The sequence below is a fragment of the Aethalodelphis obliquidens genome, unplaced genomic scaffold, assembly GCF_003676395.1.
Source record: "Aethalodelphis obliquidens isolate GAN/ISIS:26980383/991018 unplaced genomic scaffold, ASM367639v1 scaffold35, whole genome shotgun sequence".
NCBI classification, from domain to species: Eukaryota; Metazoa; Chordata; class Mammalia; order Artiodactyla; family Delphinidae; genus Aethalodelphis; species Aethalodelphis obliquidens.
This window is the reverse complement of record NW_020837979.1, coordinates 19338449-19353023: the sequence shown is the minus strand read 5'-3', so window position 1 is coordinate 19353023 and position 14575 is coordinate 19338449. Positions and strand designations below refer to the sequence as shown.

General features: G+C 38.1%; 1 protein-coding gene across 6 annotated transcripts in view; it reads left to right on the top strand.

Moving 5' to 3' along the window:
- The window catches only part of CTNNA2 (catenin alpha 2), a 1197048-nt gene that overhangs the window by 556510 nt on the left and 625963 nt on the right, over positions 1-14575 (top strand). The window contains exon 7 of one of the 6 annotated variants that reach the window (XM_027129217.1): positions 2857-2866. The exons of the other annotated variants lie outside the window; for them this stretch is intronic. Within the exon in view, the coding sequence (XP_026985018.1) occupies positions 2857-2866 (10 nt within the window). The remainder of the gene's footprint in view (positions 1-2856; positions 2867-14575) is intronic. 6 annotated transcript variants of the gene reach the window in all.

Genomic DNA, 14575 nt, shown 5'->3' with positions numbered 1-14575 from the left:
TTTTGGCTGCATTGGGTCTTAATTGTCATGTGCGGGCTTTCTCTAGTTGCGGTGAACGGTGGCTTCTCTCGTTGCAGAGCACGGGCTCTAGGCACGCGGGCTTCAATAGCTGTGGCTCATGGGCTCAGTAGTTGTGGCTCATGGGCTTAGGTGCTCTATGGCATGTGGGATCTTCCCTGACCAGGGCTCAAACCCATGTCCGCTGCATTGGCAGGCAGATTCTTAACCACTGTGCCATCAGGGAAGTCCCTCACTTAACTTATTTGAACCTCAGAATTTGGATCTGAAAAATGTATGCTATGATCTCTGCCTTTGCCTACCTCACCATGTTTTTGTGACATTCGGTTAAAATAATAGATGCAAAAATGTTTTGAAAACTGTAAATTATTATAAAATGTAAGCAATTGTTTATTGTAGAAAAGTAGAACTATTTTACTAATTAATTTGTAACTTTAAGGGCATGGAATTTGAAAGTACTTTGGAATGGCATGGAATTTGATTTCAGAAAATAAAGCATGTGTCCTAGATCTGTTATCTACTATGTATAGTGGATATAACCACTTAAACTCTTTGAACTTAAGTTTCAAGGATACTGCCTGTCTCAGGAAGCTGTGAGAACTGGACAAGCACTTGTGTGAGAAAAGCACTTTGTGAGCTGGAAAGGACTGTGTAAATATTAGTTTGTTTTTCTTGCTGTCGCAGTTATTTTTCCTGCTCTAAGAGCAGGCTCCCGTTAGCTCAAGACAGTTGATTTTGAGCATCTCTTCCCCACTCTTAATTCAGTGAGTTGAAATTAGCCATGGTGGGAATATCTGTACCACAGAAATCAGCAAACAGTACTGATCACGGTTTTCTCTTTTTGTTTGTTTGTTCCTTTCTTTTCTTTTTTGAGATCCAGTTTACCAGCACACTTCTGCCTATATCTAAAGATATGTAGCATTCAAATATGATATTGCTTATATGTGGAATCTAAAAACAATGGTACAAACGAACTTATTTATAAAACAGAAATAGATCCACAGATGTAGAAAACAAACTTATGGTTATCAAAGGGGAAAAGGGGGGGGAGGGATAAATTAAAGGTTGGGATTAACATATACAGCCTACTATGTATAAAATAGATAACCAACAAGGACCTCTTGTGTAGCACACAAACTCTACTCAATATTTGTAATAACCTATAAGGAAAAAGAATCTGAAAAAGTATATATATCTGAATCACTTTGTTGTACACCTGAAACTAACATGACATTGTAAATCAACCATACTTCAATTTAAAAGAAAAAAAAAGTAGGTCTTTGGTTAATCCTGGGTGACTTGAATAAGTTAAATTGAGGCATGGTTGAAACCAAGAAAATAGCAATGGTTGATGAAGAACTCACAATACCAAGTGTCTGTTTATTGAGAAGAATTGTAGTTGCTTAACCTAGAATGAAAGCAAACAACAAGCCAAAACCTCAGTCTTTTTCTCTAACCTATTCAGACACCACGAAAGCATGTATCGTTTGCTAACGTCAAACTGAGGATCATCTAGCACATCGGTTCACTGAAACCAACCTGTCTACTTGGATTATTCAAGCCAAAATGAGATTTGTTTTCTCTTTAGAAAATCTCTTCTACCCTAAGGAAGTTCTTATTTCCTTGACAGGACATCTATTTTTGTTTGAGGCTGACTGATCTCAGTCTTTGTCAGCCATCATGCTGATGACAATTGGGCATCTCTTGCCCCTTAGAACCAGCTCAGAGATTCCTAAAGTAGTGTCCTCGTCATCCACACAGTAGGGGACCACATCCTGAGTAAACCCTGCTGAATCAAAGGCTGCTCTTCACTTCTGTTCTCTCTTCCGTGTTATGATCTAAGTGATGTGTCTAATTGCGTCCAAACACAGGACATTTCATAGACTAACTATAGTCTCTGCAGGATCAGACATTTAAAACCCTGTCATTCTTCACCTTTTTATCCTCTAAGGCCCTCACAGTTTCCTGAAAATGTAGTTGTTACAAGCAGATCATCCGGGTATGGGTCATGCACTATTACAAAGCAAGTTAAAAAAGATAGAGACACTGCTCTCCCAGCTAGAAATTAGCCAGGTGCACCATTATGTAAGGAGCTCGAGCTAGAGAACACAGTAATTAAAATAACAATGAAATGAGAGCTTATGCAACACTCTGCAAATATGATATTTTCATTTGTGATATTGTACAAACCAAGCATATCAGGCAGAAATGTTACGTGATTTGCAAAAGGCCATGGGAAAGTGAATGCAGACACTGGAGTGGAATTGTTCTGGAGATTTCTCTTGCTATGCCAATCAAAGGCCTATTGTGCACAAGGGCATGTCGTGACATGGGGAGGTGTCTGGCTGACTTATGTCTCCCAGAATGTTACAGGTCAGCAACATTCACAGCATGTGGTCTCAAAAGAAAACGTGCCCATTGGCAGTAGTATAGAATATAGAGTTTTCAGTTTGCAGGTCCCAATGTGATTTTTTTTCAGTTCACTGAGAAATGATCAGATGTGAAGGACAGAATCTGATCACCAAGCTCATAGGAGATTGATTATTAAATGATTGTCCATATTATTCTTAAGTAATTGACAGTAAAGTGATATTCACCATTTGACTGAATAGTCAAATCAGTGATAGACTCAATTAGACTATACTTTTCTACCATTCAGGGAACCCCTTTTCAAGTTTAGAATAAAAATAATCAATTTTTAAATTGAAAGTTTGTGTTTCTATTTCTTCATCTCAACTTGTCCATTTCCATTCTGAATTTGGCATGTTTTGCTTTGCTGTATGGACCATCAACATTCTTAAAAAAAAAAAAAAATAAGAGGAAAAAGAGTTTGGAAAGTGTGAATACAGTGCTTACATTAGTCTATGAGTTCTCTTTCTGTTTGCTATTTGCCATGGTATCCTGTGGACCAACCAAAGAGAGGCAACCTCCCCTGTGATACCTAAGAAAGTCCTTACAGCACTCACTAAAAATCCACTTCCCTTTGGTCAAAAGTGTGGAAATGAGCAAGCCCCTATACTTATCTAAGAACATGTAGACATAATACAAGAGTTCTTATGTTGGGACTGAAATCATTTGATCAATTATTTGCTGATGCCTGGTAAGATGGTAAGTGGTGTACATAGGGATGGGTTAAGATTTGGGGTGATACTAAACTCCTTCCTGAAAGAGCACCATATTCCACACTTCAGTAGCTGCCAGTGGAAATGACTGTCTATGGTCACGTGGTCTAAATAACTGAATTATTCAATCTGTGCCATACATCCACAAAAACTGTTCACCTTACATTAAAATAATACATTATTTGTTAAAATTGGAAGGCAGTACTATCTGGTTTGCAATGGTCAACAAAATATTCCTTACCTTTATTCCCAGAAGACTAATGTTTGTAGTTCTGTCCTTCTGGATCCGCCTCCTCTATTCTTTATCTTGTGAAGTTAAAAGTAGCCAGTTCAATATAATGTGAAATTTCAAAGTGTAAGTGTAAAGAAACCTACCACTACAGTGTTAGAATCTCTGGTCACTGACAATCATGCGGGTCTGTGTGGCCCTACTGCTGCTGTGTAGGTGTTCATTCATTTATTCAGTATTTACTTAATTGAGCTTCTGCTGTGTGGCTGGCATGGATCTAGGTTCTGGAGATACAAGACTGAGTAAGAGAGACATGATTCCTTCCTCATGGAGCTTAAAGTTAAGTTCAGAAGCAGCCGTCACTCTAATAACTCACATATAAATACACAATGCTAATAAGGAAATTTAAGGAAGATAATTCAAGTGCAGGCTGGGATAAGGGAGGATTTGATCTGAGACCTAAACGACAAATAAGAATTAACTAGTTGAATGGAAATGGGTAAGGGAGAGGAAGGAAGAAATCTCAGTAAAAAGACCACGTGAGATGCTGCTTTCTAGGAAATGAAAGAGTAGTATAGTGTGACAATAAGGAGGAAATGTCTCATCAGGAGGTGAAAGAGACAGACAAAGTCCAGATAATACTTTATTTGCAGGCTTTTTAAACAATTTTGTTTTTTATTCTACTAACAAAGTCTTAAATGTTTTAGAGAGACATCTTCTAGATCTGGGATTACTGGGGCTTTAAAGAAGTCCATGGTCCCCCTAAAATCGAAAGACAATTCTGGAATCTTGCTAATGACCCAATAACCACTAGATCCTATTCATTGGTAGGTGCCAGAGGCAATGACAGGGTTTGTCCATAATCCAAATCACTCAGTTACAGAAAATGTAGTATCATGGGCATCTTTTGGGCAGAAATTGTTCAAAACTTCCATTGGATCCTCAGTAGGGTACGTGACTTAGAAAAAAAAAAAATTAGAATCATTGTATTAATAAACTCACAACATTTTGTGAGTTCAACATTTTGCATCTCCTATCATTTCTTTTTTTTCTTGTTTTTATGATAAAATATTACTATTTCTAATATTTAAAGTGAGTACTGGTTAATTACTTAGGCAATTGTTCGTGGTTGTTACCAGAGTTAATAAATTTAATAACTACCCAAAATGTTCTGTGAGTTCCAGTCTATAAAGTTTGCGTATCTGTGCCTATTATTTATATAATTACTTCTTAATTAAATTTTCTGCTGGCTGAGGGGCAGGCGATCACTTCCTTCAACTGTAAATCCAGAGTCTTGTTTCTTTCAGGGCTTCTGACAGTAGACTGTCCCTTTCTGTTCTGTGAGCCACCAAACCAAACTTCTCCCAGGTGGTAATACCAAAATTCATTCCTGTTTAGTTCCATGCCACAGGCACAATGTCCAATGAGATGCTGCCCTCTAGAAGGTCATTTTCTAAGCTATGCCATAATGAGGACTGCAATGCAGAGTGCTTGGGAGTGTTCTCTCTGTCTCTGTCTCTTTCTCTTTCTCTTTTCCTATATTTCCAAATTGCTTCAGACTTTGTGGGTATTTTTTTTTGGCAGATAAAATACTTCCTAATATCATATGATCAGTTGATCAGTTACACAGTGACTCTGGATGGTTATGGCAACACTTTTGTGCAAATTCCTGTACCAAGAAATCCAGGATCTGCAATCTGCTCCCTCAGAAATATGTGTTGACCTCCTACTCTGTGTCAGTCTTTGGAGATACAAAATTATAAATCATAGCCTCTGTTTCCACAGGTCTTACAGTCTACTAGAGTGTGATGGGATACATTTTATAAATGATTAAAATAGAATATGTCGGTTAATGTCATAGACAAATATAATTTAACTCAATTAACATTTATTGATCGTTATAGACAATATAAAGTTGAATAAGAGGAGAATAATGCTGTCTCCTAGGAGTCTGGGACACATAAGGCCTTTTCAATAAAATATGATGACTTCGAAAGGGGAAAGGTTGGGGGGAGAGATAAATTAGGAGTTTGGGATTAACAGATACATACTACTGTGTACAAAATAGATAATCAACAAGGACCTACTGTATAGCATAGGGAACTCTCCTCAGTACTCTGTAATAACCTATATGGGAAAATAATCTGAAAAAGAGTGGATATATGAATATGTATAACTGAATTGTTTTGCTGTATACCTGAAACTAATACAACAGTGTAAATCAACTATACTACAATACAAAATAAAAATTTTTTAAATGTGACAAATACTTGGATATGAATCTGCAGGTAGAAGAGAGCTTCACTCAGGATAAGGCTTTAGAAAGGGCTTCTTGGGAAAGGTTACACCTGCATTGTATTGCAGGAGGAGAAGTTAGTCTGGTAGAGAAGGCACAAGGGTGTGTCAGGCCAGGGCACCTCCCTAAGGACAGGCGTGGAGGAGTGAGAGTACATGGGATACAGAGGGAAATGTACACGGAATGTGGAGGAAGAGATGGCTGCTTTCCCTTCCACCAAAGCAAGTTTCTTAAAGGAGATTGTGGAGCTGTCTTTATTGATGAGATGTGGGAAGACATTCCCGGAAGAGGGAGCAGCTCTCGCCAAGTCATGAGATGGGAGAAAACAAGGTGTCTTTAGGGAGCTGCCAGTGGATTCCCACTGTGTGGGGGGTGCTCAGGGAGCAGGGTGGGAACTGATGGGAGGCCAGGGAAGCGGGCAAGGCGAGGCTGAGTGTGAAATCGCCTTCTCAAGCTCTTGGAATTACTTCTGTTGGTGAAAATTTTTAACTTGAAATAATGTAATAAAATATAAGCAGTGACAGTTTCTGCTCTCAGGCATATTAGAGGGTATAGAGAGGCATTAGATGTAATGGGACCAGGAAGTCATAAAACAATGTGTCCTTCTGTCAACAACTACTGGTGGATCTGCTACTCTGCCAGTCCCCATTCTTGGTACTGGAGACTCAACAATGGAGGGAACAAACAAAAATCTCATTCTTCTGGAGCTGGCATTCAAGTAGGGGCCAAGACACAGTGCACAACATAAGGAAGCAAATACGCAGTGCGTTCCTTAGTGATAAATGAACAGGAGCAAACAGAGCAGGCAATGAGGTAGCGAGTGAGTCGGGAACATGTTGCAATTTAGACAGGGTGTCTAGGGAAGGTCTCACTGAGGAGGTGACATTGAGTGAAGACCTGAAGAAGATGATGGAATAAGCCATGAGGACCAACCCGGGAAAGAGCATTCTAGTCAGAAGGAAAAAAGCATGTGCAAAACCTGGACTGAGGAGCATCTGGGTCTTTTTACAGATAACAGGTAGGTCAGTGTGGCTGGACGGAGAAAAGAGGGGAGTGAAATGGGGTGGGTTCAGTTGCAAGAGAACCTTGCAAACAAAGGTTCATTGATTCAAAGATTCATTGATGCAAGTATCCATAGGTAGAAAGTGGGGTAACAAAGAGAAATAAAATCTTCCCTTTATTTTGTGTTCTGTGGAGCTCTGACCTAACCTTCTGGTCTTGTGGAAAATATGTATTTATTTGTGCTGCTGGACAGTTTGCCTGGCCTGAGGTTCTCTGCTCCTGGCTGTGGAGAAATTTGTGGTCAACAGAGAAACCTGCAGATAAAGAGTTAAGAGATAACTATCCCTATGGATGAATCAGATGGGAATGAATCATTTTTTAAATTATAGAGGTGGACACTACTCTACTTAGTAACTGTCCTTTAAAAAATTAGCGTTAATCTTTTTGATTTAAGTCATCATCACGGAACTGTAATTACTTAGAAGAGCCTTATTTGTCATCTAATCCAACTCTCATTTTATAGAAGAGGAAACTGAGGTACAAAGTGTAAATGAAATGGCTGTCATAAGTGCATCTGTTTACTATTTAAGACAGTATTGATAAAAATTCTCTTGTAAAATAAATACAGCCCCCAATTGATGTTTCAAAAATATTTATGAAGTCCCTATAATGTATGTGACACTACTCTGGTGTCTGGGCCTACAGCCACGAATAAGGCCAATTTGATCTCTACTTAATTAAAAATGTGTGCTTGTGAGGAGGGAGGCTGGGATTGTGGGGTGAAGACAAGAAAAGAGTAAACTGACAAATAGATGAAATAACTGCAGACAAATGTAAGTGATGTAAAAACAATAAAAGCATGATGAGTTTGAAAGGGCCAGAAGTGGAGGTGGGAGCATCTTTTAGAGTAAGTAGTCAGTACATGCTACTCTGAGGAAGTGAACTTTGATCAGGTATGAGACAGATATACAGGGGTCAGCCACGTGGAGACTGCGGACCAGGTTTTCTGAGCAGAGGAGACAGCCAGTGCAAAAGTCCTGAGCTTGGTGTGTTCAGAGAACAGATGGAAAACCATGTGGTTGAAACATGATGAATGTAGTGGAGTAAAAGATGAGGGTGGTGAGGTCCATGGGGGCGGCTCACATGGGGCCTTGATGAGACTGTGGTCAGAGTCCATTTTCACTCTTCCACTGAGAAAATGTCAGAAGGCTTTCGACAAGGTTATGACGTGATCCGGCCTAAATTTTTAGAAGATCATTTGGCCTCTGCATGGAGAACGGACGTTGTTGAGACAAGAGAGGAATTAAAAAAAACCAGATAGGAGACTATTTCACCAGCTCTGGTAAGGGGTGGGGGCTTGGATGTAGGTGGCATCAGAAGTGGAAAGGTGAGAAAAGATTTGATCTCACCTATCAGCTTTGAGTCTCATTAGCCATATAAATCAATAGGAAAAAAAATAAAAGAATATAGATTTCTTTAGTAACTTCATGTAAGATGATGTGAGGTTCAGAAGGTGATGTGTGGCGTTTTCGAAACGCAATGAAACAATGGACTAAAAAGCCTAGATTTTCAGATTGGTTCCTGAAATGAGCCTCGGGTGGAGTGGCTCCTGACAATTAAAGCTTAGGCATCACTTGTCTGCCTTGCCTCTAGCTTTCGTACCAACCTGGTCTTTGTGGTTTTTTGTTTTTTCTCCCTTGTTCCATATGCCTTGCTGCCAACTGGTATACCCCTTTGATTATCTCCAAGAGTTGCTTCCCCAGGAAGCGTCAATGTCAAGGAGAATATAAGCTCCCCCAGTTCCCCAGTTTCTTGGGGCCTTCACATATAGGCTACAAGGACCTTCCTTTTTGTATTCGTCATGAGGGGAAAATCACAACTACACAAACTTCAAATGTGGAGAACTTTTGGAACATAGGTATATTTTTTCTAAGTTTCCATATTCCATTCTTTGTGAATATGTTTTAATTTTTCCTATTCATTCCCAGGAGTAGTGCTGCCTCTGAGGGGCAAAATAATGGCCCCTCAAAGGTACCCATATCCTAATACTTGGAACCTGTGAATATATCATGTTACATGGTGAGGGGAATTAGGGTTGCAGATGCAATTAAGGTTGTTAATCAACTGAGCTTAAAATCAAGAGATTATCCAGGATTTTCAGGATGGGCACAATGGAATCACCAGGGTCCTTTAAATGTGGAAGAGGGAAGCAGAAAACTAGAGTCAGAGACTCAAAGAGCTGGCTTTGAAGATGAAAGAAGGGAACCAAGAGCCAAGGAATGCAGGAAGTTTCTAGAAGCACAAAAGGCAAGAAAACAGGTTTTTCCTAAAACTACCTGAAGGAACATTGTCCTGCTGACACCTTGGTCTTAGCCTAGTGAGACCCGTTTTGAGATTCTAACCTCCAGAACTGTAAAATAATACATATATTATTTATATATACATATAATTATATATATACACACACGTTTGTTTTAAGCCACTTTGGTTTTGGTAATTAGTTACAGCCACAGTAGGAAACAAATGTACAGGTATTCTGTTATTATATTCTGAACAAATGAGCTTTGAGCTGAGACCAGATAAATATGATTAATGGAAAGAGCTTATATGGTCTCCCCAATTTATCTCACTGTTATTCTTTTTGAGGTCTATGATGAGGGATACTATGACTACTCCTGCTGCGATGATTACTCCTGCTGCATTTGATCATTACTAAGTGTCTTGTATTGTTTTAACTACCCTTGTCATTCTTATTTTGCAACATAGGAAACTGAGGCATAATAAGTATCTAGGCTGGAATTCTGGCCCAGGTAGCTTGACACGAGCTTTTAAATTTACAGCTCACTTCTTTCTCCACGACAGTCTCACTGGTCAGCACCTCGCAGATGTGGGGAGGGTGGATAGGAAGGCTTGAACAAATGTGCATGCACGGGTTCACTAGCCTCAATTATAAATTGACATCTCTAGAGACCTTGCATTGACTCTCATCTCAGGGGTCTCCAAGCTTCAAGACAGAAAGAGAACTTTAGGGCATTTCTTCAGAGTTAAGAAAAGTTAATTAACATTTAGGACCTAGGGTCCTGGGTCCTAAATTTAGGGTCTAGTTTAGGCACATATTTCCTGATGAAGGGCTTACTGAGTTCCAAAAGTTAATGGGAGGCAGAAGGATAGTGAGAAAGGACTTATGACAAGACAGCTCGACAATTTTTTTCTAATTCACAAACTAAAATTTAAGTATCTTACCTTGGCTGGGTCGGCCTTTCATTAGGGAGGGAGGGAGGTACTAAATATATCAGTGCATCATGGTCTCTGCTCTGTTTATAGAATAGTGTGACACATGTACACATGAACAGAGCATAAAAACACACTACAACACACAACAAGTCTTAAAAGAAAGAGCATTGTTAACAATGAAGAGCCTCAGGAATGTAGATTTCTCTAAACATAAAGACCTGGGCCACAAGCCCACTTAGCAAAAGTATCCTCCACAAAGGAGAGGAGGCAATGAGCCGTCCTGTTTCCATGATATAAGCACTTCGTGTCAGTGTTGGCCTTGGCCAATGAGAAGGGCATAAAAAAGGAAATAATTGGGCCAAGTCTCCAAGGCATATATGGAAATATTGCCCAGGTTTTGGAAAACACAAGTTGGAAACAGTATGCTTTTTTGGTCAAAGAAGCTTGAAAAACCAATAGAGAAAGACATGTAAGTGGAAAACAAAAATGAAAGGAAAACTTGAATTAATTAAATATGAGTGTAACTTATTTAACATCTTCAGTTAATAATGAACATGCTGTTTCCCATCCAAAAACTCACATTTTTGAGATGATAATCTTTGAAGAAGAAAAAGAAAGAAAAAGAAAAGGAAAAGAAAGAAAAGGAAATTCTAATTATCTTCTGGAATGTGCCAGGGCCACCTCCCGTTTCCCAATTCTCCCTAACTTTGGACACTGAAAGTGTGTAATCTGCATAATGACCCCACACAATCTTTAGTCAGCAAAGGAAAACTCAAATTTCATGACTATACTGATGGGAAAATGTACAAGAGTGAAGTTTCAAGCCCTTGGACAAGATTTTCAATAATAACAACTGTCTTGTGGGTCATAATGCTCTCACCACCTTGGGGATTCTGGATATCATGGCTTTGTATCATTGTCCTCAATCTTCAAAGCCAGGAAGGCAAGGCTGGATGCAGATCCTTTTGACAGAAGCATTTACCAGCAATAGTTGTTTTTTGTTCTCTTAATTAAATAATAAACAAAGACACTAAACCCAGAAGCCAAAATATAAAGACGGAGTGTTTGATTTCATAAAAATGAAAACCTTCAGTGTCATGAATTTAAGGTGAAAAACTGAGTGATGGAATGGGAGGAATTATTCATAACATATGTAAACAATAATTAATCTCCAGTATATTTAAAGAGCTCCTACAAATCAATAAAAAATTGAAAAATGGACAAGAGATATGAAAGGGTATCTAGATAAGAAATATAAATGGGCAATAGACATGAAAAATGTGTGCAACATCAATAATGATAAGAAAATGCAAACTAAAAGAACCAAAAAAATCCCAATTTATAATATCCAATTATGGCAATGGTGTGTAAAAATTGGTATTTTCATGATAGGAAGCTTAATTATTATAGCTTTTCTGGATAGCAATGGGACAATATCTATAAAAGATTTTAAATGTGTATATCTTTTGCCCCAATAATGCCATTCATAGGCATCTATCCCACAGACATACGGATGTGCACAAAGATGTATACGTTCCTTGGATCTTATACTTGTTAAAAAAATTATGGGCTTCCCTGGTGGCGCAGTGGTTGAGAGTCTGCCTGCTAATGCAGGGGACACGGGTTCGACCCCTGGTCTGGGAAGATCCCACATGCCGCGGAGCAACTAGGCCCGTGAGCCACAACTACTGAGCCTGCACGTCTGGAGCCTGTGCTCCACAACAAGAGAGGCCGCGATAGTGAGAGGCCCGCACACCGCAATGAAGAGTGGCCCCCGCTTGCCACAACTAGAGAAAGCCCTTGCACAGAAATGAAGACCCAACACAGCCAAAAATAAATAAATAAACAAATGTGGGGTTAAAAAAAAATTATACATTATACAAATGTATAGAAGTGCAGAAGGGTAGAGCCTTAAAAACATATATAACATAAGCTAAGAAAAGAAGGGAGATTTCACTTTTTGTTTTATAGATTTCTATATTGTTTAAATATTTTACAGTGAAAATATTTACGTGCATTGCTGTATACCTCAACATGTATTGCCATGAACATACTTTTTTAAAACTGTCTAGAAAATTGTTATATTTGAATAATTCTGATGGGTATGGTTGCAGCTATGTACAGATGGTAACTAAGGACATTCTAGAATAGAAGAGGTTAAACATATATACGAATAACAACAATGATTCCACATATAATTGTGATAGTGGAACATAAAAATCGACTACATTTGTTCTAAATGTAGAAAGTAAACCTTGGGATTTGTTTTGAAGGTGGCTGTGTGACTTTTTTTTCTTAGAAATAACACAAACACAAGAAGAAAGAAAAAAAGTGATTCACCTTTTCCTTGACATTCTCTCAACTGCATAGACTTCATAAGTATTTGTAAGGAAGGTCAAAGCTGAGATGGAGCCAAAGTTGCCTGGGAGGAAGAGGAGGAGGACTTGAGGTGTTTTGTGGAAGGACTGAGTGGAGCAGATCTCAGAGAGCACCACGGGAATACCGGTTCTGCAGGTCTCACCCAGTGTGCCAAGCTGTAACTATTGTTGACCACAGTCTTACTTCTGAATACCATTATGAAAGTCTTACATAAAATATGGCTAAACAGAAAGGAGCCACCAGGTAAAATAATAATACTTTTTTTTTTAATGCATTGGGATTTATTGGAACACTACAAAGGAATGTACTCATAAAAGTCATTATACTATATAAAGGTAAAACAATCATCTCCACAGATCCTGAAATAAAAATTTGTCAAAATTCAACAATAATTCTTTAAAAAGCACACACTCAAAATAAAAATGCATGGATACTTTTCTAATGTGATAAAATATATCAATCTTGGCTCAAAAACTAATACCTGAAAAATTACTATAAACAAATAAAATTCAGTGAAGTACTGGTATATGAAATTAGTGTGTAAAAATCAATAGCCTCCATAAAATAGCCAGTTAGAATATATGATGGTAGAAAACATCAATTTAATACAGCATACAAAAAATTGAACAACTCCAAAATAAACATTTTATTTTGTATGACCCCTATAAAGAAACTTTCCACCACTGCTGAAAACCACAAAGGAACTAATGGAAGGACACACCACATGCTTGGATAAGGTGACATAATAGCATAAAGATGGCAGATGTCACTAAGTCAAGTTATATTTGTAATGTGATGTCAGTAAAAATAGCGCCACATTTGTAGAATGAGACATATCTCTTCTAAAATTCATATGCAAAAATAAGCTAATTATAAAATGTATGAATACCAAAAAAGATCAATGAAAGTGTGTAGGAATTAAGAGTGTGCTGTAAGCATATGAATAGATTTCTGGGGAGGAATGCAAATTACAGGCAGTAGATCCAAATGCATTTGGAAATTCATTGTATGAAAAAGGCACCATCTCAAATAGTGGGAAACGAGATCATTCAATAAATAGGATAGTAGTCTAAAACAAATACATAAAATTAGAGTTGAATTTGGTATCTCAAGCCACATGCCAATATAAATTACACACAAATCAAAGCTTTCAATGTAAAAAATGAAACCAAAAAGTGCTAAAGAAAAAAATGTAGAGACAAAGCCCTTTATAACCTTGGAGTTTGAAGGCTTTTTAAACTATGACTTAAGCTCCATTAGTCATTGAAGGAAAAATGATAAATCCAACCATATCAAAATAGAAATCGTCTTCATGGGGGAAACATTTAAAAGACCAATAATAAATGGAGAGAAGTATTTCCACCTCATGTTAACAGGCAAAAGTCTAATTCCCTCATATAAAAAGGGTGTCTGGAAATTTTGAAGCAAACCTTTTACCCCAAAGAAAAACTGATAAATAATATAAACAAATAGTCACTGACAAGGAAATCCAAACATAAAAATTGCTTAATCTCATTGTTAATAAAAGAGATGCAAATTATTATTATTTTTTTAACATCTTTATTGGAGTATAGTTGCTTTACAATGGTGTGTTAGTTTCTGCTTTATAACAAAGTGAATCAGTTATACAAATACATATGTTCCCATATCTCTCTTCCCTCTTGCGTCTCCCTCCCTGCCACCCTCCTTATCCCACCCCTCTAGGTGGTCACAAAGCACCAAGCTGATCTCGCTGTGCTATGAGGCTACTTCCCACTAGCTATCTATTTTACATTCGGTAGTGTATATATGTCCATGCCACTCTCTCACTTTGTCACTGCTTACCCTTCCCCCTCCCCATATCCTCAAGTCCATTCTCTAGTAGGTCTGGGTCTTCATTCCTGTCTTACCCCTAGGTTCTTCATGACCTTTTTTTTTTTTTCCTTAGATTCCATATATATGTGTTAGCATACAGTATTTGTTTTTCTCTTTCTGTCTTACTTCACTCTGTATGAAAGACCCTAGGTCCATCCACCTCACTACAAATATCTCAATTTCATTTCTTTTTATGGCTGAGTAATATTCCATTGTATATATATGCCACATATTCATTATCCATTCATCCAATGATGGACACTTAGGTTGCTTCCATGTCCGGGCTATTGTAAATAGAGCTGCAATGAACACTGTGATACATGACTATTTTTGAATTATGGTTTTCTCAGGGTATATGCCCAGTAGTGGGATTGTTGGGTTGTATGGTGTCTCTATTTTTAGTTTTTTAAGGAACCTCCATACTGTTCTCCATAGTGGCTG